Below are 23,301 nucleotides of genomic sequence, written 5' to 3'. Positions count from 1 at the left end.
TATGTCAGGAGTGCTCTGATGGTGTTTCCTGCTTGGCAGGGGGTTGGACTCGATGGCCCTTGTGGTCTCTTCCAACTCTATGATTCTATGATTCCTCTTTTCCAGACCAAACATACCCAGCTCCTTCAATTGCTCCTCATAAGGCTTGCTCTCCAGCCCCTTGATCATCTTGGTTGTCCTCCTCTGCTTGTCAACATCCTTCATAAATTGTGGTACCCAGACCTGGATACCGTATTCCAGGTGTGGTTTCACCAAGGCAGAATAGAATGGTACTAATATTTCCTGGACACTAGACTTCTGTGGATGCAGCCTAGAATAGCATTAGCTTTTTTTGCTGCTGCATCACCCTGTTGACTCATGTTTAGCTTGTGGTCCACCAAGACCCCTAGCCTAGATCCTTTTCACATGTACTGCTGTCAAGCCAGGTCTCCCCAGTCTCATATTTGTGCCGCTGTTTCTTCCTGCCTAAGGGCAGAACCTGACATTTACTTCTATTGAAATTCATTTGGTTATAAAGACTAGGACTAGCCGCCTGAGAAACAGTTTCTATCCAAATGCGATTTTGGTTTTAAACGCAGTGTAAGGTAGCCTCTATGGGAATATATTGTATTTAATTATGGGGTATCAGAGTTTTTAGGGGGCTAACCAGGCTGGGATAGCTGGGATAGCAGGCTTGTTGTGTTTTGAATGTCTGATGTATATTTTTTTCCATTTCGTTATTCTGTATGGGACAATGACAATAAAGATTATTGTATTGTATCATATTTTGGGTGTAGTTCGAGCGTCAGTGAATTTGCTCCCAATAAACTCCCCATTTTGAGTTTCGATCTCACTTCATTATCCGTGTTTTCTCCAAATCTCCAGATACTTCTTGAATATTCACTGAACATTTGAACTTTGCAATTGTCCCTATTGAGAGTCATTTTGTTAGTTTGGGCCCAGTTCTCCTTTCTGTTGAGGTCATATACTGAATCCCAATACTGCCTTCTGCAGCATTGGCTCCCGGTGGGGCTGCGTACACCCCCGTCTGAAACATTGTAGAGCAGCTGCCGGTCTGTGTAGACAATACTGAGCTACATGGACCAGTGGTCTGACTTGGTAAAACTATCTTCCTATCTTCCTGGGCCAACCACTAGGGAAAGCCAGCTGCTAAAGGAGAATGAAAATAAATGAAAATAAACAAGAGTAAGAGCTGCTCTGCTCACTAGGCCTGGCACTACACTAATCTGCGAGGACCATGTTTTGTTGGTAAAGCGTTAACTCCCACTTCATTTTTTTAAAAAAATATTTTTTAGTAATCTTACATATAATCACAATACATAACATCGTATCCTCTTACTAAATCTCTTGGCTTAGTCGAGCCTAAATGGCTTCCCTCCCTCCCTAATAGCTTACAAAATTAAATTTTACATTTTTGCACTTCACTTCACTTCCTTTCCTTGTTATATCTTTACTTAAAATATTAAATTACTCGACCTGAATAGGTAACTAATTCATCTTACAAATCTTCAGATAACCCTGCTAATGGTGTTAATTGCTTACAGTTGTCTCTCAAATATAATATAAATTTGTTCCAGTCTTTTTGGAATACTTGATCTTACTGGATCCGGATTCTTCTAGTCAGTTTCGCCAGTTCTGCAAAGCCCATCATTTTCATCTGCCACTCTTCTTTTGTTGGTACTTCATGCCGTTTCCATTTCTGGGCTAATAAAATTCTTGCTGCAGTTGTTGCATATAAGAACATTTTTTTTAATCTTGTCTCGGTATCTCTTTACCCACTATACCCAGTAAGAAAGCTTCTGGTTTGTTTGTTTTTTAAACAAAAGTGTTTTTAAACATTTTCTTTAACTCGTTATACATCATCTCCCAGAAAGCTTTTACCTCTTTACATGTCCACCACATGTGGTAAAAAGTACCCACTCTGAACAATATGATATCCTCGCTCTGTGACCCTGGGGCTGCAGAGAATTGAGCCTGTGCCCTTCTGTGTGTGAAGCATACATCCTGCCACTGACTCATCTCAAGAAAATAATAATAATAATAATAATAATAATAATAATAATAATAATAATAATAATAATTTATACCTCACCCATCTGGTTGGCTTCCCCAGCCACTCTGGACGGCTTCCAACAAAATATTAAAATACAGTAATGCATCAAACATTAAAAGCTTCCCTAAACAGGGCTGCCTTCGGATGTCTTCTAAAAGTCTGGTAGTTGTTTTTCTCTTTGGCTTCTGGTGGAAGGGAGTTCCACAGGGTGGATGTCAGAATCTCCGCTACGACTGAGCTGGAAAAGCTCATCCTCCGACGTGATTAATGACCTGAGCCTTTGATGAGACTCCAGGCACGTTTCCCCATTACGCAGAGTATCCAGCACGCAGGGAAGAGACAAGAAGTTTGAGCTACATTGCTAGGTTTTATTTCTAACTACGCAGACCAAAAAGAAATATACATCCTCTCTCTGTAAAAAGCAGAGAGCAACTGAAACACAAAGGAACAGGAAACCAGTAAACATCACAGCCGTCTCCTGTCTTTCGTGAGACTTCCAACAGCCTGGAATGTTTGGAATGCAAAACAGTCTTGTGACTCCAAGCACTGCATAGTGGCACAAACAGAAACTAACAGTGGGCGTCACTACCGAGAAGGCCCTCTGCCTGGTTCCCTGTAGCTTTGCTTCTCGCAGTGAGGGAACCGTCAGAAGGCCCTCGGCGCTGGACCTCAGTGTCCGGGCAGAACGATGGGGGTGGAGACACTCCTTCAGATATACAGTGGAACCTCGGGTTACATACACTCCAGGTTACATACGCTTCAGGTTACAGATTCCGCTAACCCAGAAATAGTACCTCGGGTTAAGAACTTTGCTTCAGGTTGAGAACAGAAATCATGCTCCGGCACTCCGGCGGCAGCGGGAGGCCCCATTAGCTAAAGTGGTGCTTCAGGTTAAGCACAGTTTCAGGTTAAGAATGGACCTCCGGAACAAATTAAGTACTTAACCCGAGGTACCACTGTACTGGACAGAGGCCATTTAGGGCTTTAAAGGTCAGCACCACCACTTTGAATTGTGCTCGGAAACATACTGGGAGCCGCACGCAGGGCAAGGTCTGGCTCTCCGACTCTCTGACAGCTCTTGCTGTTTGCTTTGCTGGGGGGTTGGCGATGCCCCCTCTGCGCACGTGCCTGCTCCTCCCACCTTGCCTGCAGCTCCTGAGCAAATCCACCAGCAGCTTGGCATGAAACTTCACCCATCTCCTACACACCTAGCCTCTGAAGCAAACACGTTTCCTACGCAGCTTCTTCTGCCGAAATTATACTTTCTGCCTCCTCCACTATCCATCACGGCTTGGAGTCACATCTCAGCTCCAGCAGCTTTTAAGATTCTTCCTCTCCTTCTTTTTGGTGGGGAGGGGCCTCTTGTTGCAGGGAGATGGGAAAATTAGGGTCCTCTGTGTGTGGATGGGAGAGCGAGAGAGAGAGAAATGTGAGTGTGTGAGAAGATTGTCAGTGCGAGAGATGGATTTGAATGCGAACCTTCCTGGTTTGCATTTCCTGAAACAGTGGATGAACAGAAAACGCAGCTCTTTCCAAATCCACACTTTTCCAGATTACGAAATGCCACACGGGTATGTGCAAAAAATGCACATCTTGCGGGAATGTGTGCATCAAGTTGCATATGTTATTGAAAAGGCATCGTAACACAGGAAACCATTTGCAAAAAAATGTGTGTGCTCAGGCAAAATTGCATAGAAAATACGCGTTGAAAGAGAAATGAGCCCTAAAATGTTGGTGAGTTTTGGTGAGACCTTTTTTAATAAAATAAAATGTGCAATGTGATGCAGAGCCAACTCTTACTGGAAATATTTTCCTTAATGGGATTGTGCAAAGGAAGGCAAAGACTCCAGAAAATGTAAATGATTATATAATTATTAGCTTGTTTGAATATTTTATTATCCCCAAGGATATGTCAATACTTCCTCAAAACTCCCAATACACATTCACCCTGAAAACAAACAAATAAAGTGATTCAATAACCGAATTTAGGTTGGAAAAAATATGGAGACTGATCTGTGATTGTAGCAATACAGAACAGAACTGAAGACTGGAAAATAGAAACAGAAATGGACCGAGTTGTCTGTCTCGACTTCTGAGTAATTCCTGCTTTTGCTCTCAAAGGCGCCATCCTTTTCCCCTGAAAAAAGTGTTTTGCCCAGTTTTGACTCAGAACTGTGTGCACCTCAGTTGAGGAACGCTGATGCAGAGTGCGAACGAAAACAGAAATCCAAAATCCGTGGGTAATCATACCAAACGTTCCCGTTAGAAAAGGCCACGTTGACACCCAAGTGTGGCTTGCGGCTGCTAGTCTGAATGAGCCCCCGGCCCCCCCACCCCAATGGCACAATCAAATAATTTCTATCAAAGGCGCCTTTAACATATTATCTTTAAATAGCACCCACACTGAACTAGGTTATAATTACTGACAGCTTCTAATTCTGGGAAGCTGTTTCAACTCCCTGCAAATCTCTGCGTTGTTATTATGAGAATAATCTTTTATTACTCAGTCCCCATAGCTTCATCTCTGATTTCCTTAATTTGAAAGAGAAGGAGAAACAATTCCGTTCCATTATCACGGCGGGATCCCGGTTCCTTATCAGCAAATAACAAAATTTGCTATGAACTGGCTGGAATAGTCGCGGCGGATGAGGAGCCCTGCACCTGAGCGTTCGTTCTCTTTAATGGAAACGGTTACAGTTCCTCGTCCGACCCGGCCATCTTTGAAAGTGAGGCCCATTTAGTTGGCAGTTGATACAGATAATGATAATAATAATAATAATAATAATAATAATAATAATAATAATTTTATTTATATCCCGCCCTCCCCAGCCGAAGCCGGGCTCAGGGCGGCTAACAACAATAAAACCGTACAACAGTACAACAAAACACTCTAAAATCATTCATTATAAAATTAATTCAAAACAAACCACTAGCAACCATTGGGCCAGAGCTCCGCAAAGATTGCCGAGGGAGGGAGTCAGGCTGTGCCCTGGCCAAAGGCCTGGTGGAACAGCTCTGTCTTGCAGGCCCTGCGGAAAGATGTCAAGTCCTGCAGGGCCCTTGTCTCTTGTGACAGAGCGTTCCACCAGATCGGAGCCACAGCCGAAAAAGCCCTGCCTCTAGTTGAGGCCAGCCTAACTTCTCTGTGGCCTGGGACCTTCAAGATGTTTTTATCTGAAGACTGTAAGTTTCTCTGTGGGACATACCAGGAGTGGCAGTCCTGTAGGGTCCTAGGCCGTATAGGGCTTTGAAGGTTAAAACCAGCACCTTAGACATGATCCTGTACTCCACCGGGAGCCAGTGCAGCTGGTATAGCACCGGGTGAATGTGATCCTGCAGCAAGGACCCCGTAAGGAGTATCGCCGCAGCATTCTGCACCTGCTGGAGTTTCTGGGTGCATCGTGGTGTTCTTGCATCTTGCATCGTGGTGTTCCCCTTCTGTTGTTAGATGTACCGGTTTTTATGCTTCTGTGCTTTTATGTTTGTACATATTTTATGGGCTAATAGCCGTAAATAAATAAAATTGAAATTGTTTTCTGGGTCAGTCTCAAGGGCAGCCCCACGTAGAGCGAGTTACAATAATCCAGTCTGGAGGTGACCGTCGCGTGGATCACAGTGGCTAGGTCAGGGCGAGAGAGGTAAGGAGCCAACTGCTTAGCTTGGCGGAGATGGAAAAATGCCGCCTTTGTTATAGCTGCCATCTGCGCCTCCATGGAAAGGGAGGTGTCGAAGATTACACCCAAACTCAAGGTGTAATATCAAGGTAATATCGTTGTGGGCTTTGCGGAGGGGTCAGTCTGATGATGCCCTGAGCCCCCTTCCGTTTCTTGGGCCGTGGGGAGTTACAAGTTTGAGCCTCCTGCATCTTAGCATCTGGCTGCTATTTCAGCTCCTAGCTTATTTAGAGCTTAGTGTCCATTGGATCTGACGCTTGCCAGATGTTCATTTCATCATATAAGGAGATTCTTGGCCCCAGGAGAAATCACATGATGACACGTCCCGGGACTAATATGCAGGCTGTTTGCAACGTTTGCGGCCTCACGTTGCCTCTTCTGTGCTTGCGGGGGGGCGGGCAGGGAGAAAACACAAGAGAGGCGCTAACTCTAGGCCTGGCAGGTTCAAATCTCCACTTGGCATGAAGCTCTTTGGGTGACCTTAGACAACTCACTCTTTCTCCCCCAAAGCTACCTCACAGGGGGGTTGGTGTGAGCATAAAATTACTTTTCAAAGTGCTGGTGTTTGACCCATAAAGTCTTACTGTGCTGGGCCCGGGGGTAACCCATGAAACTTGGTCCAGGACCGGACCAGAATCCGGAGGTTCTGCTATAAGTCAGTCCAACAGGGCCAAGGCAGGACACGAGGCAAGAAACCAGGCAAGGACCGGTACAGGATCTGGCATACAGCTATGTTGCTCCCGCAACCTGGGGCAGGGTCCAACAGCCTTTTATCTTTGTCGGAGTAACGGCCGGTCCTGATCCCCCGGCGACTCACCTCCCTGTTTCGCCTGAAGGCGAGCACTCCTCCTGCGAGTACTCAGGTCTCTCCTTCTCTCAGACCTCAGTCTCTGCAGCTCGGGAGACGTCGGTGGGTTACTAGACCCAGGGGCCGCCTCAGCCTCCCCTGACCCAACCGGTAGTGGAACAGCTGTAAGCGATGGCCCAGCTGGAGGCAAGGAGGTCATCCCCGCATCTGGAGCCAGGGCAGGCTCAGGCCCCTGACTCGGCCCAGCTGGTGTTTGCTGCAGGGGAACCTGTACAGACTGGGGCTCTTCAGGATCAGGCCCCAGACTTGGTTCAGATGATGCCTGAGGCCAAGGATTCAGTGCAGACTGCGTTTCCTCTGGTTCCGAGTCCGAACCCAAGTCCCAGGCCATCACACTTACATTGCTCTGGACCGCCATATCTTAAGGACCTCCTCTCCCCATACAAACTGACCTTGGCATTGCCCTCATCACCTGAGGACTTTCTCCATGTCCCCCATCACAGAGTGATTTGAGGGTGGCAGCATGAAAGCACCACCGCCTTTTCGGTGGTGGCTCCCCGATTGCGGAATGCTCTCTGCAGAGAGGCTTGCCTAGCACCATCCTTACGTGTCTTTAGATACTGGTCACGGCTGCCCTCCCATCAGATTTCAAGGAAATACACAACCATTTGACTTTTAGAAGACATCCGAAGGAGGGAAGTTTTAAATGTTTGATATCGTATTGGGTTTTTTGTTTTTGTTTATTTTTTAAACATCTTTATTGAAAGTTCAAAAAGTGCATAATTATATGTGCACCAAAAATGGTGAGATACAAACAAAAAAACAGAAAAAGAGAAACAGAAACAGAACTGTGCAGAAGGGAAAACAAAGTAGGGAGCGGGAACCCAAAACTGTATATTTTACAAGGTTGTTATTTTACTTCACCAGATCTTAACATATTGCAGTATTTGTAAGAATGGATTCCAAATATCATTGAATTTGTCCAAGGCAAGTCTGCATTTATATGCAAGTTGCTCATATGTTGCGAATTTGTAGAAGTCTTCAATCCAATCGTAGAAGGGATGTTTTTGTGTTTTAATTTGTTGAAAGCCGCCCAGGGCAGCTGGGGGAACCCAGTCAAATGGGCGGCATATACATTATTATTATTATTATTATTATTATTATTATTATTATTATTATTATTATTATTCCTCTTTACCCAGTCCTTTGACTATTAAATAATCTGTGGCCTGTTAAATGTAAAAGAGCTGTTATTGTTAATTTGGGGGTGGTTGTTTTAACTTGAGAAAAGTACAATTTTTGATAGCTGTGTTTGCATATTAACTTGAGAAGTGTGAATTAGATTAGTTTCTGATTAAAATACCGTACAAACAAAATCTAATAGAAAGATCTCAGCTGCATCCTTAGTTCCTGCAGTGAAATTATCTCTTCCGTAGCAAAGAGTCTTTCCTGAGAGTTGCTGCTATGAGCCAGTCATGGAAGACAATACTAGACTGCTTACCTGATAGTTTTGGGCTGAATTCTCATATTATGCTAACCCACAGTTTAGTAGCACAAACCATGGTGTCCTGGCTTCACATGTCTCAAATAGTGTCAGAGATCAAATTGCTGAAATCAAATACCCTAAGATTTCAGCTGCATCTGTCAAATGCTTAGTGAATACAGTGGTACCTTGGGTTACATACGCTTCAGGTTACATACACTTCAGGTTACAGACTCCACTAACCCAGAAATAGTGCTTCAGGTTAAGAACTTTGCTTCAGGATGAGAACAGAAATCGTGCTCCAGCAGCGCAGCAGCAGCAGGAGGCCCCATTAGCTAAAGAACAGTTTCAGGTTAAGAACGGACCTCCAGAACAAATTAAGTACTTAACCCGAGGTACCACTGTATTCAACAAGTATCTGAAGATTTGGAGATTACATGGATAATACGTGAGACCAAAACTCACAGAGGGGAATTTATGGGGAGCAAATTCACTGCAGCTCGAGCGATAAATAAGGGGACCCCAGGGCATCCTTCGAAAATGGTAATTTAATCAGCTGACGTTAACGAGGCACCCGATGTTGATATGATCTCGTTTTTGTTGACCCATTCATAGCTAGGCTTGATGGTGATTTGAGGCGACAATGTTCCTGTTGCAAAGAACACTGGCTCTAATCTTCTCGACTCTCTGGCTGGTCCCAGGGCCGGAGCTAGGAAAACAGAGGGGTCAACGGGGCAGATAGTTGCTGAGATAGTGGACAAACAGGCCCCTTCACTCGCTACATTACTGTAGTAAAGAGCCAATGAACCAAAGGAGTGTTTCTGCCACTTTGCAATCTTCACCAGAGGAATTTTCCATCCTGTGACTCTAACACTTCCCATGAGAGTTAAGGACAGACCAGAGGTCCCAGGTTCATTGGTGTCTGGTCAAAAAGTAGAAATCGGGACACAAAAGTAGAAACCGGGACACAAATTTTTCCTTGCCTCTCGCAGTGAGGGAACCGCCAGAAGGCCCTCGGCGCTGGACCTCAGTGTCCGGGTAGAACGATGGGGGTGGAGACGCTCCTTATACATTTTAGAAAGTCTAAAAGGTAAAGGGACCCCTGACAGTTAAGTCCAGTCACAGACGGCTCTGGGGTTGCGGCGCTCATCTAGCTTTACTGGCTGAGGGAGCTGACGTTTGTCCGCAGACAGTTTTTCCGGGTCATGTGGCCAGCAGGACTAAGCTGCTTCTGGCGCAACATAACACCAATACCAGAGCAGTGCATGGGAAAGCCATTTACTCTCCCGCTGGAGCAGTACCTATTAATCTACTTGCACTTTTTGGCGTGCTTTCGAACTGCTAGGTTGGCAGGAGCTGGGACTGAGCAACAGGAGCTCACCCCGTCGTGGGGATTTGAACCGCCGACCTTCTGATCGGCAAACCCTAGGCCAGGGGTCAGCAACCTTTTCCAGTCATGGGCTGGTCCACCGTCCCTCAGACCATGTGGTGGGCCGGACTATATTTTGGGGGGAAAATGTGAACGAATTCCCATGCCCCACAAATAGCCCAGAGATGCATTTTAAATAAAAGGACACATTCTACTCATGCGAAAGCACGCTGATTCCCGGACCGTCCGTTGGCTGGATTGAGAAGGCGATTGGGCTTCATCCGGCCCCTAGGCCTTAGGTTGCCTACCCCTGCCTTAGGCTCAGGAGTTTAGATACACAGCGCCACCCGCATCGCATCTTAGCAAGTCTAGGTAAAGGGACCCCTGACCATTAGGTCCAGTCGTGGCTGACTCTGGGGTTGTGGTGCTCATCTCGCTTTATTGGCCGAGTGAGCTGGCGTACAGCTTCCGGGTCATGTGGCCAGCATGACTAAGCCACTTCTGGTGTACCAGAGCAGCGCACGGAAACACCGTTTACCTTCCCGTCGGAGCGGTACCTATTTAGCTACTTGCATTTTTTTACGTGCTTTTGAACTGCTAGGTTGGCAGGAGCAGGGACCGAGGAACAGGAGGTCACCCCGTCGCGGGGAATTGAACTGCTGACCTTCTGATCGGCAAGCCCTAGGCTCTGTGGTTTAACCCACAGTGCCACCTGCGTCCACTTAGCAAGTCTACTCAGAGTTAAATACCATCTATAAAGACAACTCTGAGTCTCATGCTCTGCTCTGCTGACTGAGCTATCCCTCAGGTGAGTGGCGTAGCGTGGGGGTTGCAGGGGGGGCCGTCCGCACTGGGCGCAACATCTGGGGGGGGCGCTCGCACTCGCAGGTCTCTGCCCCTACCTGGCTCACTCACACTCTCTCACTGCAGTGCTGGCTGTGCGAATCCGATCCGAGCCGCCGGGTCGCCGCCCACTGTGGAGGGGGTGGGTGCCAGGCATGCGGTGCGGAGAGAGAGCGAGGGACTATCTGGGGGAGGGACAGTGCAGTGGCCGCCCAGCGCAGCGCTGAGCGCGGGAGAGAACCACACCAGACCAGACCAGGCAGCAGCAAGAAGAAGCTGGCAGCGGCGGCAGGTTAGGGGTTAGGGGGCGCAAATTACTTGCCTTGCCCCGGGTTAGGGGGCGCAAATTACTTGCCTTGCCCTGGGTGCTGACAACCCACGCTACGCCACTGCCTCAGGTGGCCATATACTGAGTCTCAGCATTGCCTCCACTGACCGGCAGCAGCTCTCCTGAGGTCTTTCAGCAGTGAGTCTCTCCCAGCTTTCCCTGAATATGTTGAGGTGGTTGAACCTGGAGCCTTCTGCATGCAAGGCACATGCCCTACTACTGAGCTGCGACCCTGCCCCAAAGGCACAACTGCAATAGAATGCAGAAGAAGTTTCAAGACTTTCAGGCCCCCTCTCGTGCAGCAACTGCTGTGCAAGAAAAAGGGGGTGGTCCATAATACCTTCCTGCTGGAGTGGTACCTATTTATCTACTTGCCCTTTGACATGCTTTCGAACTGCTAGCTTGGCAGGAGCAGGGACCGAGCAACATGAGCTCACCCCGTTGCGGGGATTTGAACCGCCGACCTTTTGATCGGCAAGTCCTAGGCTCTGTAGTTTAACCCACAGCGCCACAGTGGTACCTTGGGTTAAGTACTTAATTTATTCCGGAGGTCCATTCTTAACCTGAAACTGTTCTTAACCTGAAGCACCACTTTAGCTAATGGGGCCTTCCATTGCCGCCGTGTCGCCGGAGCACAATTTCTCTTCTCATCCTGAAGCAAAGTTCTTATCCCGAGGTAATATTTCTGGGTTAGCGGAGTCTGTAACCTGAAGCGTATGTAACCCGAGGTACCACTGTACCACAAAGAGCCCTTAACCTAAATAATAGCATTTATTGACACATGGGGTACCTTTGGTGTGCGCATACACAGAGAAACGTTATTCTGATTTCCCCAGCAGTTCCAGATGTGTCACAGATGCATCTGCTAAATTGGGTTGCATAACCACTTTTTTCAAAAGAGAAAGCACTCTAACGCACACTGCTGGTCTTGTTAGCTCTCTTATCTGGTGAGTGAAAATGGAAAACATGTGGTTTCTTTCCTTAGAAAACGGCCCCTGGCAATACCAGGGAACTCCAAACCTGTCTTTGCCAAGCGTGTCGAAGTCTGAATCCAAAGGAGATGCGTCTCCTTTGTGAATCCACAACTTCCAGTGCCGGGTGATGATTCGAACCCTGGTCTCCCAGCTCCTAGTCCGACACTCTAACCACTACACCACGCTGCCTCTCAAAATTAAAAAGCCAACCAATGTGGGAATCCACTGCGTCTGCATGCTGTGAGTGAAAGAAAGATTCTGGTTGGCAGGGAGGGCAGGCATCAGATTGATGCCAGAGTTCACCTGGCTTATACTGGACTCCCCGGTCAAATTTTGACCTCTAAAGCCTTAAATGGCTCAGGACCGCAATACTTCAAGGACCACCTCTCTCCATATGAACCTACCTGGACCCTGAGATCATCTTCTGAGGCTCTCCTTTGTGTGGCCCCTCAATTAGAGGTCTGGAGGGTGGCAACACGAGAACGGGGCCTTCCCTGCAGTGGCTCCCCATCTGTGGAATGCTCTCCCCAGGGAAGTTCTCCTGGTGCCTTCATTATACACCTTTAGGCACCAGGCAAAAACATCCAGACCTTTGGATGATTTGATTGGCTTCCTATGCCCTTTTAAAATGTGGGGTTTTGTTTTGGAGGAGGTGTTATTGGGTTATCATTTTTATTTTGATCAGTGCTTTTTTTCGGGGGGGGGGGGTGAACCGCCGAGACCTCTGGGTAAAGGGCGGTATATAAATTCAATTAATAATAATAATAATAATAACAACAATGAATTCATTTCATTAGTTGCCATGAAAGGGCCCACTTTGCTCCTGACCCTACGCAGACGGCTACAATGGCTTAGGCGGGTGGTCTTTGGCATTCTGAGCCAAATGCCTAGAAAAAGCTAATTAAATTATGCCGACAGCCTCGGTGTGCTTTATTCCGCCACGGCTTCCTGCGGCAGGCCGGCAATTCAACACTCTGCAACTGCCTCGCGGTGCTTTTGTGCTTTGTTTACCCTCTCAGGTCGCCGTTGCCGCGCCAAATGACAGGGTTGCTCCGACTCTGGGGTCCCTGAAATCTGTATAATCAAGCCTCTGAGCCGCAGGTCTCTTTACGTGTGGGTCAGGGCCGGGGGTGCCAATAAGCAGAGAAAGGGTCCTTGTCGCCGGCTGCTACGGTCATCTCTGTTATGCGCCTCGGCACATCTGTGGCATGCAGAGAAAATGACACGGAGAGAAATTTACACCGCAGGGTTTGAAATGTGCACGTACCCAAGCGGGGTGGGTAACCTTGGGCCAGTGGGCCAAATACGGGGCCCCTAATAATAATAATAATAATAATAATAATAATAATAATAATAATAATTTATTTGTACCCCGCCCATCTGGCTGGGTCTCCCCAGCCAGTCTGGGCGGCTTCCAACAAAGATTAAAAATACATCAAAATGTCACACATTTAAAACTTCCCTGAACAAGGGCTGCCTTCAGATGTCCTCTAAATGACAGGTAGTTGTTTATCTCTTTGACATCTGGTGGGAGGGCGTTCCACAGGGCGGGTGCCACCACCGAGAAGGCCCTCTGCCTGGTTCCCTGTAGCTTTGCTTCTCGCAGTGAGGGAACCGCCAGAAGGCCCTTGGTGCTGGACCTCAGTGTCCGGGCAGAATGATGGGGGTGGAGACTCTCCTTCAGGTATACCCAAGCCACACCCCCTCTTCTCAGGCCACACCCCTAGCCAGACCATGCCGTTCAATGCAGTGAACGAGGAGTGCCGACTTGGCTGAGGATGCCAACCTTGAGAGAGAAACATCCTCTGCAAGTTAGGACACCCTGCCACCCTGCTTTCCCAGAGAGGTGGGCCTGATCCTGCTCCCATTCCTGCGCTCCCTAGCTGCCCAAGGTGCCAGCGGCCTTCCTCCCTGCCTTAGACGCGGGAACGCCCAGCAAAGCCACTTCCACCTCTGTGATTCAGTAGCGCCGAGTTCTGACTTCGCTGCTCCGCATTCCCATTCAGGCGAACGAGCTGCCGAACATCAAAGATGAGAGAGGGAAGACAGATTGCCATAGCAACCCTCTCCTTCAGTGACTTGATGATGGGATTGCCTTACATCAGCGGCTTGGCTGAGGCAGGTCAAGCAAAGGTGCCACCTTATTTTGCCAAAGGGCCTGTATTTTTTAGAGGCGACCGCCCACCCTCGCCCGGCAGCATCAAGCTGCACAATAAAACCCCGATATAAATAATAAGATGCTGCGTTCCCTGATATTCCTCCCGCCGCCGCCGCTTGCCACAAGTTTTGCAAATGCTTTTTAAAAAAGTAGATTCAGGAGAGAGAGAGAGAGAGAGAATTTGTACAGGATTGCTGCAATTGCATATTAATTTTTCATCCGGTGCTGCTTTAGATACGATCTGCTTGTATACCAACCTCGCAATCACTGCCAGTTTGCATATATATATATATATAAAAAATTTATATCCCGCCCTCCCCAGCCGTAGCCAGCCCCAGGGCGGCTAACAACAATAAAATAATACAACATTCTAAAATCATTTCATAATAAAATTAATTCAAATCAAATTGATGGCAACCATGAGGAAAGCTCAGATTCTGCATTCGAAGAGGAAAAGGGTTTAAAAGGGTCTTTAGCCAAAAACCTTGCAGCGGGTCCCCTCTTAAGATAGTGTCCGCCCCCCCAGCCCAAACATTGGCTAATCCTGTGGCAGTTAGGAGTTGGCTACTGGTCACCGTTTTAATTTCCCCGCAATGCTTTTAATCTACAGCATTAAAGTTGTGAAAGACTCCCAGGAGAATTGCCACCTATTCTCTGTGTCTTTAATTGCCCTTTTGCAGACAGAAATCCAATGGGTGCCGTTCCTCTTTGCAGACAATGGGTTAGTACATGTCAAACTACTAATTTAAACTCAGCTAATCATATGCAGATCAATGGGTTATTTTTTTTTTTATAAATTTTTTATTGAGTTTTCACATTTTTAAGACAACACAAAACAAAGAAAAAAGAAAAAAGAGAAGAAAAAAAAGAAAAACACAAATAGATTTTTTCATAACCCTGTTTCCCTGACTTCCCCCCACCCCACCCCCATGCATCCTAATTCTCCTATAAAATTCAGCAAGTTCTTGTTTCACTCCTTAAACCTATTCTTGTTACACTTAAAGTTAATTCCCTTTGTTAAGTCCAATTTATTTGTCTACTTCTCTTATATACATTAAATCCTTTTTCTAAGATCGATCCAGGTTCTTATACCATAAATTCCCACTTTTTCATATTAAAATATAGATTAAAATTATAAAATCCAAAAGTCATAAGATAAAGTAAAATTTTCCCCCCCTTCCTCCCTGCCCTGGTATCTGTCCCTTCCCAGATCACTGTCCTCTTGTAGACCTCTTAGCCTGGATTTCTCACATCAGAGGCTTTTAAGTCCCTTTGAGTCGCTCTTTGCCTGTTATGTTGGTAGTCCTTCTTGTAGATCTCCAGGTCTCGAGGGATGTCTAACACAATCTCTTCGCTTTCTCTCCAGTCGAATTCCAATCGAGTTTGCTGCCAGGGTTCTGCCAAAGGTTCCCCCAGATCACAGTCAGCAAGGCCAGAAAAGAGGAGGAAGCCCCAGTTATGTTTCTTTATTCCTTTAACTTTGACTCCATAGTATCCATGGACTTCCTCCTTTGCTTTTCTCCTCTCATAACTTGTAATCCAAGAAGGTTCTCTGTTCCCTGGCTGCACAAATTCATATTCCTGCACTTTTTTCCCTCCAGACTCCTTTTCCACCAGCTCTAAAGATGTTTTTTCTGGTTCAGCTGTAGAATCTTCCAAGATCAGATTCTCATTTCCGCCAGCAGAGTTGCTTGTTTTAGAAATCAAGGTCACAAGCTGCTTTTCCATAACCATCTCTTGCTCTTGTAAAGTTCCCACGAGAAAGAGAGCTCTTTCTATTTCTGCTAGTAGTTTTCCTTCTGCAGCCATTGTAATATCACTGGTTTCCCCTAGGGGGATTACCATTTTTCAAAGTTCCCCACCAACAGTCCTTTACTTTATAGTTACTTGTTATTACTTTGTTTCCAATCACTTCTAGTTCAATGTAACACCTTTTAGTCAGAGAGATATAGAGATACAGTTCTTATCTTGATCCAGCCGTTTGACAGCTCAATTGACAGCTGTCAAACTCCCGTTTTTTCACGCTAAGTTGATACGGGACACTCCAGGGTCCCGGAGGGGGGGGGGTTCATCAAAAAACTTTCAAAAAACACCTCTTTCCTCCAGCACAGCTTTAAATAAAAAGATAGAAGCTTATTCTCACAAATTAATGGAATCTCTTGTCAATCCCAAAAGGCACAAAATTTTTTTTTTAATCCGATCTTAGGTTTCCGTTCCTTGCTTCAGATTGTCTGCATAAAAGGGGGGGGTGCGGACTTCCCTTTAGCACAGCCCCCCCGCTCGTTCCAGATTAAGGATAAATTTCTTCTAAAATCCGAATTTCGTTCTACTCACGGGGTATTTGTTTCCAGTCCAAATGTCGGGAAGAAAGTTGACGCTCTCCGGCAATGGCTTGCGGCTTCGCTCCGCTGAGGTAGCGGTCTACTCTCAGCACCACGCCACTCCTCGTACCTTCTCCGCAGCCTTTAAAAAGGCTCTTCAACTGTCGAGGAGGGCGCTTAAGGTGCCCACCGAGTCACCAAGTCCACAGGCATCCGCACCTGTGGTTTCTGAGGGTCCCCGCATCGCCGGCGCGGTGAGACCCGTCCTCAGCGGAGCCGATTCCCTCCGGAGCTCGGAGGGAATCCGCCTTTAGCCGATCACGTCAACCCGGAAGTCCGCAGATCAATGGGTTAAATCTTCAAAGAATGAAAACAGATCAAAAGCTGCCTAATATAATAATAATTTTATAATGAAATGATTTTAGAATGTTTTATCATTTTACTGTTGTTAGCCGCTCTGAGCCCAGCTTCAGCTGGGGAGGGCGGGATATAAATAAATTTAATTATTACTATTATTACTATTATTACTATTATTATTATTATTAATTGAACCATCTGCTCAACTAGTTCAGCGCAGTCTAAACTGACAGACAGGAGTCCTAGCATATCACTTAACAGCGTAACATTACAAAATAAGAATACAGGTCTCTGCCCCTAAGAGCTTCCAGTGGCAAAGATGACAGAGAGGAAGGAAGGAAATCCGATTATCAAAGTATTATGTCCTTGGAAGATGCAACTATTAATGGCTGTTGGCTTTTATATCTCAGTGGAACCTCCACATTAACGGGAAGTATACCTCTGAATATTACACTAAATGTAATGGTCCATCTAGGTTAGTATTGGTCACACCAAGTGGATTTTAGATAGGCCTCTGTCCCATTCTACCTGGGACAGTGAGGCTGTGGCTCCAGAAAGGCAACCTTAAGGGATCCCCGTTACACCTTGCCGGTGGTCTCTAGGCCTTGGAACCCAGCCTGGCCTTGCCGCGGTGTCCCTGGTTTCTTTGCTGAATGGTTGCCCGGCCAGCACTTGCTTGCTCCTCTCAAAGGGGCGACCCCAGCGTGGCCCAACCCCTCTCCATGGGCATGGGGGCGTGGGGTTCACCTATCAAGGGCTTTGTCGGCCGGTCGGGCTCCCTTCTGCACTGGCAGGTGGGCAGGCAGCATAGCATGGCCCCGCTTGGCTCCAGGGGCAAGGGCTGGGCTGGCGTGGCGGGCTCTGTGCCCTGTGCCTGCCTAGCGTGTGCCCTGGGCACCAGCAACCCATGCTATGCTGCTGAGCTCCAGTAGAGACATATACAGCGTCCTTCCCCACTCCCCCCAAGAAATCTCACCATATTGCAACTGCCCCACAGGCATGTCTAAATCTGCTTTTGTTCTTCTTCTTCTTCTTATTTTTTGCTAATGGCATTCGTACAGCTGATTGAGAAGACTGAGATTATCCTACATGCAGTCATAATCATCTGCAGAGGAGTTTGCTTGATTAGCGCGGATACACAGTGGAACGAACAGGGTGGGCTGAAATAAAAGTTGGGGAGTGAGTTATGTATAATCCTGGCACCCAGTTTATGGAGTCTGCACCCGCAGCTGCTCTGCTTAGCTCCTGTTATCGTCGGCTGGAGCATTTCTTGGACATCTCCTCTTTCCACTTTCCTCTTTTTTTCTTTCATTGCTCCATTGTTTGGGGGGTTGGGGCTCGTTCCCGCTGCGCACAATGACTCTATTCATACAAATCGTTGGCTCGGGGAAATAAATAAATAATTGAAATTAAAAAGTGAATGATTAACCTCAAATGGAGGCAAAGAGCCCTGGGAACCTGTGGGCAGAAATGGGATCCAGAGCCTGAGGCGTCCAGGGCATGACTTTGGTGGTGGGGAAATTAAGGGAGGACTAGGTAATGAAACTTTCACTAAGCGGCGCGACTCTGGGCAAGCCAACCTGCTCTTTGAATTGCAGCAGCGGAGTTTTGAGTAACCTTGCTGTTGCCCTCCAGAGTTCCTCTGCCATGCTTGTGCACGGTTGCTATAGAGACGTGTCAGGCAGAAATCCGAGAGACACTGCTGTCATCCCCTGGGCAAGGCACAGATTGTCCCATTTTTGGACCTCGACAGTACAGACCCCCTCCAGACAAGCTGTTCATTCAGAGTTCCTCCCGAGTTGATTGCACAAGGCTTATGAGGGGGTTAGAAAGCGCCCAGCCTTTACAAAGCATTTGTTCTGCTTTGTTTACGGGGCAGTCATACAGCAATGAGTATCCGTCCTGATTTATTTGTGCAAAGCTATTTCGGTGGTTAAGGGACGCGGGTGGCGCTGTGGGTTAAACCGCAGAGCCTACGACTTGCCGATCAGAAGGTTGGCGGTTCGAATCCCCGCGACGGGGTGAGCTCCCGTTGCTCAGTCCCTGCTCCTGCCAGCCTAGCAGTTCGAAAGCACGTCAAAGTGCAAGTAGGTACCACTCCGGTGGGAAGGTAAATGGCGTTTCCGTGCGCTGCTCTGGTTTCGCCAGAAGCGGCTTAGTCATGCTGGCCACATGACCCGGAAGCTGTATGCCGGCTCCCTCGGTCAATAAAGCGAGATGAGCACTTCAACCCCAGAGTCAGTCACGACTGGACCTAATGGTCAGGGGTCCCTTTACCTTTACCTTTTTATTTCGGTGGTTAGACTGCCGGTCGCTCCTGATATATTTTTTCTACAAAAATATTATTATTTTTCCCCCTCCCCGTTCTCCCCCCTCCCCATTTTATCCTCACGACAAGCCTGCGAGGTAGGTTAGGCTGAGAAAACATGACTCTCGACTCGCTGACTTGCACCAAAAAGACTCAAATTTGTCTATGGTACAAGGAGTTGGCGCATACCTCATCCCACCATTATGGCGCATTCTCCAGCTGCAGTTTTCAGTAGTTTTATAAAGAGCTGGGAATTGAGGGCTGAATAACAGGACATGTATATAAACTTAAGCATTGCCCAGCGCTGTTTCTTAATGAAGGAAAGGCAGATTCGGGAGAGGGGCAGAGAATCAGAAATAAATTTCCCGTCTGTAGCTTCTCTGCCCCAATGGGTGTCTCCCAATGCAGTTCAAATGAAAGCTAAATGCAGATTTTTGGACCATGGAGGTTCTGGGGGCAAGCGGCTGGGGTGGGAGTGGGGGAGGCAAACCAGAGAATCTGTAGACATAGAATGGGTTAAGTTACTCCCCCTGCTTTTTCACTCCAAATTCCTTCTCACCTGCTGAAACTGCCTTTTTAATGGCACCAGGCCTGTATGCCTGATGTATGCTGATGAGACGAATAGCTAGCTGCTTTCACTTCCAGCAGATTTCCCTTGCTCTAAGGCTACCTTGGGGTGCCTCTATTCCCTCCTCCCCACCCGATGTTGCAAACATCATGCTAACCTGATGTGGACCATGAAACAAGGTGACATTGCAACACGGGGAGAAAGGAAGACTTGGCTCCTGCCCACTTCTGAAATCTTAGATGACGCTGACATCATCTTGAAAGAAAAGAGATGACTCCTACAGTCCTAAGCCGTGCAAATGTATTTTCAGGGCCACTAGCTCTTTACCAAACAATTCCTCCCCTGTTGTTGCCTCTCCTCCTTTCAATCCTCCTCATCGCTGCATAAGAAGTGGTACCCAATGTTATGTACTGAAGTTCTCACCCTGGGCCAGCAGGGGGATACTGTAGATAGTTTTCACTCAGGTCCACATATGCAAATAAGTGACGTTCAGTGATTGGATAGTTACAGAAAGTTGTTACTGTTGCTTTGTAGTGGAGCTCTATATAAGCAGCTTGGCTGAACCCTTCAGCTCAGTTCTGTTCTGGCCTGCGAATAAACAAGAATCGCTGTGTCGTCTGATATGTTCACCCACAACTTAACACCCAAACTTCTGCTGGTTCCTGGAAGCAGGACACATAAACCTGGAACTGGTGGTTTTGGAACAGAACACCAAACAAGACGTTGTTTCTTGCCTACGTTTATTTGCCAACCTTTATTGAAAAGCAGTGTGATTTGGTTGGTGGTCACAACGATGGGCCGATTTGGATGCAATCTTCTCACCTTCATAAACAACAGCTAGGAACAAGAGCTGGGAATCTCTTGCTTCTCCCCTCCTGCTCTGGCAGGTTTTCTTTAAACCAGAATTCCCCACTACACACAACTCTGGTTGACAGCCATGGCTTAATATCCTAGCTAGTACACTAACAGCAAACCAGAGTTCCCTTTCTGGAACTTAAACAAACCAGGACTTTCCACACGAGGGTAGGGGTGAATTCATAGTTTTCAGCTTTGTTTCAGGCTTCACAAACCATGGTTCCTGAACCAGGGAGTGCTGCATCCAAACCAGACCTTTGGCAGGGTGTTTAGACTCTGCAGCGGTTTGTGGGCTTCTCTCCGCCGTTTTCGGCTGCGCTGACGCTATTCTTCTCTGCTGAGCTTCATCGCCAGAAAGCTTAGCGTGCTAGCTAAGCTCGCGAAAGCAAGGGACAGCAGGGCGATATAAAAACTCTCTCCTAGGAAACTGAGCAACTCGGCGTTCATCAGATCATCCCTGTAGATCCGTTCGTTAACCGTCACAAAACACCAGCAACAGATTCCAATGAGGATTACAAGGAAGATGCCTGCAGGGGGAGGGAAAAGAAACGCCATTAGAAAGGTCTCATTAGAGTCCAATTCTTCCTGTTTGTGTCATAGAGATGGAACAGGTAGGCAGGGCAGCTATGAGCTTATCTGTTGACAGCTGTTGGTTCTGGGAAGCCATGCACAGTGCTTAAATTTCATCTGTCTGTCTGTCTGTCTGTCTATTATGTACTGAGTTGAACAGGATCCAAAATGCAGCAGTCTGATTGGTCCTAGAACAATAGGACCCAGATTGCAGCAGTCTGATTGGTCCACAGGAGCCACCCAATCCAGCTCCAGGTGGAAGTGAATCCGTAACCTGATTGGCCTACAGGAGAATCCTGGAATTAGCCAATCACGTGGGGCCCATTGTGTAAATAATGTATATAAAGCAGACATTCCGGGGGAACTCCTATTCCTCCTCACCACTATGAGCTGAATAAAGAGCATGAAATCTACTCTCGACTCCGACGATATTTCACTATCTATCCTGAGCCCTGCAGGATCAAGCCAGTGGCCCATCCTGGGTGATGCACAAGACTATTTAAAACAACACATAAAATCTAAATGTCAGTTAAAAGCCATTCAACCAATAAAACAGTTCAGCAGCAATATAAAGAAAACAGATTCCACCTAGAGTGTTGCACCCAAATGCCTGCATGAAAAAAGGTATATTATTGCCTTCTGTTATAGAGGGGGATTGCCTTACCTCCAGAGGGTGTGAGTTCCACAGCCAGGGAACCGCCATGGAGAAGGCTCTAGCCCTCATCACTGCAAGAAGCTGCCTTAAACAGAGTCAGACCATTGGTCCATTTTCAAATTATTTTTTTAAAGAAGAGTTTGGATTTGATATCCCGCTTTATCACTCCCCGTAAGGAGTCTCAAAGCGGCCAACATTCTCCTTTCTCTTCCTCCCCCACAACAAACAGTCTCTGAGGTGAGTGGGGCTGAGAGACTTCAGAGAAGTGTGACTGGCCCAAGGTCACCCAGCAGCTGCAGGTGGAGGAGCGGGGAAGCGAACCCGGTTCCCCAGATTACGAGACTACCGCTCTTAACCACTACACCACACTGGCTCTCACCATTGGTCCATTTGATGCAGTGCTGTCAACAATGACTGGCAGCAGCTCTCCAGCATTTCAGGTAAGGGTTGTTCCCAGTCCTACCAGGGAAGGAACTGGGAGCCACCGTGTGGAAGACAGACCCTTTACAACAGAGCTACAGCCTTTCCCCAAATGTTCGGCCCAGCTTGGGATTATTGATACCCTGAGCCAGCAAAGTTGTTGACATAAATGTGAGGCATGTAGGGTGTGAGAAAATTAATGCAGAAAAATATGGCATCATTCGTACTGGCAATCTATGCTTACTAGCAATCTATGCTAAGTTGCATTTGTCTGCATTAAATTCCCCACAATCCCCTTCTCACCATGGACTCAGCTATACAGCGGCAAATAAAACATTTTAAGTGTGTTCTAAGTACAATATACAATGTGACACTAGACGGCGATGGGAAAACTTATGGAAAACTCACTGTATTTTTAAAAACTCTTTTTTTAAAAAAGCATTTTCAGAATGATTTTTATATGTGTGTAGATTCCACCAGCATGGCATGCAAAGTTTTATTAAACTACTCTCAGTCACATTGTAACCTCACAGGGTCCAATTGGAGAGATACGGGTGGGTCGGGTATAAATTAAATTTAAAATCTACTCTGCCTTCTCTTTGTGGATAAATGTGCAAGGCAAACTCAGAAAATTTATACCCATTACTTTTGTTCTCTCACTGACACCTAGATTTTGACTGTGGGCTCTTTGGGAATTTTCCGTGTCTTGTGCCTTATTCACTGGTGCATCTTTCACAAGAACCATGAAAACTATCAAGACCTGCAACAACACATTGCTGTGCGGGGTGTTCCTGTCCAGGGTTCAAGCCAGCCATGCCCTCTCCCAGATTTCCCCATTGCATTCCTCCACCTTGGTTTTCCATTCTCCACAACAGTCACTTATTGTTCTGTGAGCCACAGAACACGTCGAGTCGGGACAAAGCATGCAAGGGCTCTCTTCTGTGAGACCGCTATGCATGCAAACTGAAGATTTCCCTTGCTCAGTTTTTTTAATACCAATGCAATTATGGGTTGAGTTGAAACTGTCCCTTATCAGTGTTAGATGCAAAAGAACCGGCAAGTCTACGTAGAAACTGGCAAATTACCTGACAAAATATGCAAGGAAGTAGCAACGGCTGTTTTATGCTTGCCTAGGATCTCAATTTCCATGAAATCCAGGAGAAAAGCTGCAAAGCCCAAGAACATGCCCACGAAACAAATGCTGATAAACCACGGCACGAAAGCAGTGTTGGGAAAGAAATGAACATCCGCTGTCGGAATAGAAAGGAGAGGGAAATTCATATGGCAAACTGTAAAGGTAAAGGTACCCCTGACAGTTAGGTCCAGTCGTGGCCGACTCTGGGGTTGCACACTCACCTCGCTCTATAGGCCGAGGGAGCCGGCGTTTGTCCGCAGACAGTTTTTCTGGGTCATGTGACCAGCATGACTAAGCCGCTTCTGACGAACCAGAGCAGCGCATGGAAACACCGTTTACCTTCCCGCCGGAGTGGTACCTATTTATCTACTTGCACTTTGATGTGCTTTCGAACTGCTAGGTTGGCAGGAGCAGGGACCGAG

At 47.0% G+C, this 23,301-nt stretch overlaps 1 protein-coding gene across 4 annotated transcripts in view; it reads right to left on the bottom strand.

The window, feature by feature from the left end:
- Nucleotides 1-19,967: 19,967 nt before the first annotated feature.
- Nucleotides 19,968-23,301, bottom strand: part of LOC309377699 (uncharacterized protein) — a 7,361-nt gene continuing 4,027 nt past the window's right edge. For 3 of the 4 annotated variants that reach the window (XM_081925366.1, XM_081925364.1, XM_081925365.1), the window contains exons 3-4: nt 22,830-22,994; nt 19,968-20,626 (exon numbers count right to left, since the gene is read on the bottom strand). In XM_081925366.1, coding sequence (XP_081781492.1) covers nt 20,424-20,626; nt 22,830-22,994 — 368 coding nt within the window. In that variant the 3' untranslated portion in view covers nt 19,968-20,423. The remainder of the gene's footprint in view (nt 20,627-22,829; nt 22,995-23,301) is intronic. The other variant, XM_081925367.1, reaches the window with a different exon arrangement.

This window comes from Podarcis melisellensis, assembly GCF_964234715.1.
Source record: "Podarcis melisellensis genome assembly, chromosome: 9".
In the NCBI taxonomy this organism is placed as follows: Eukaryota; Metazoa; Chordata; class Lepidosauria; order Squamata; family Lacertidae; genus Podarcis; species Podarcis melisellensis.
This window is presented reverse-complemented; position numbering and strand designations above follow the sequence as displayed.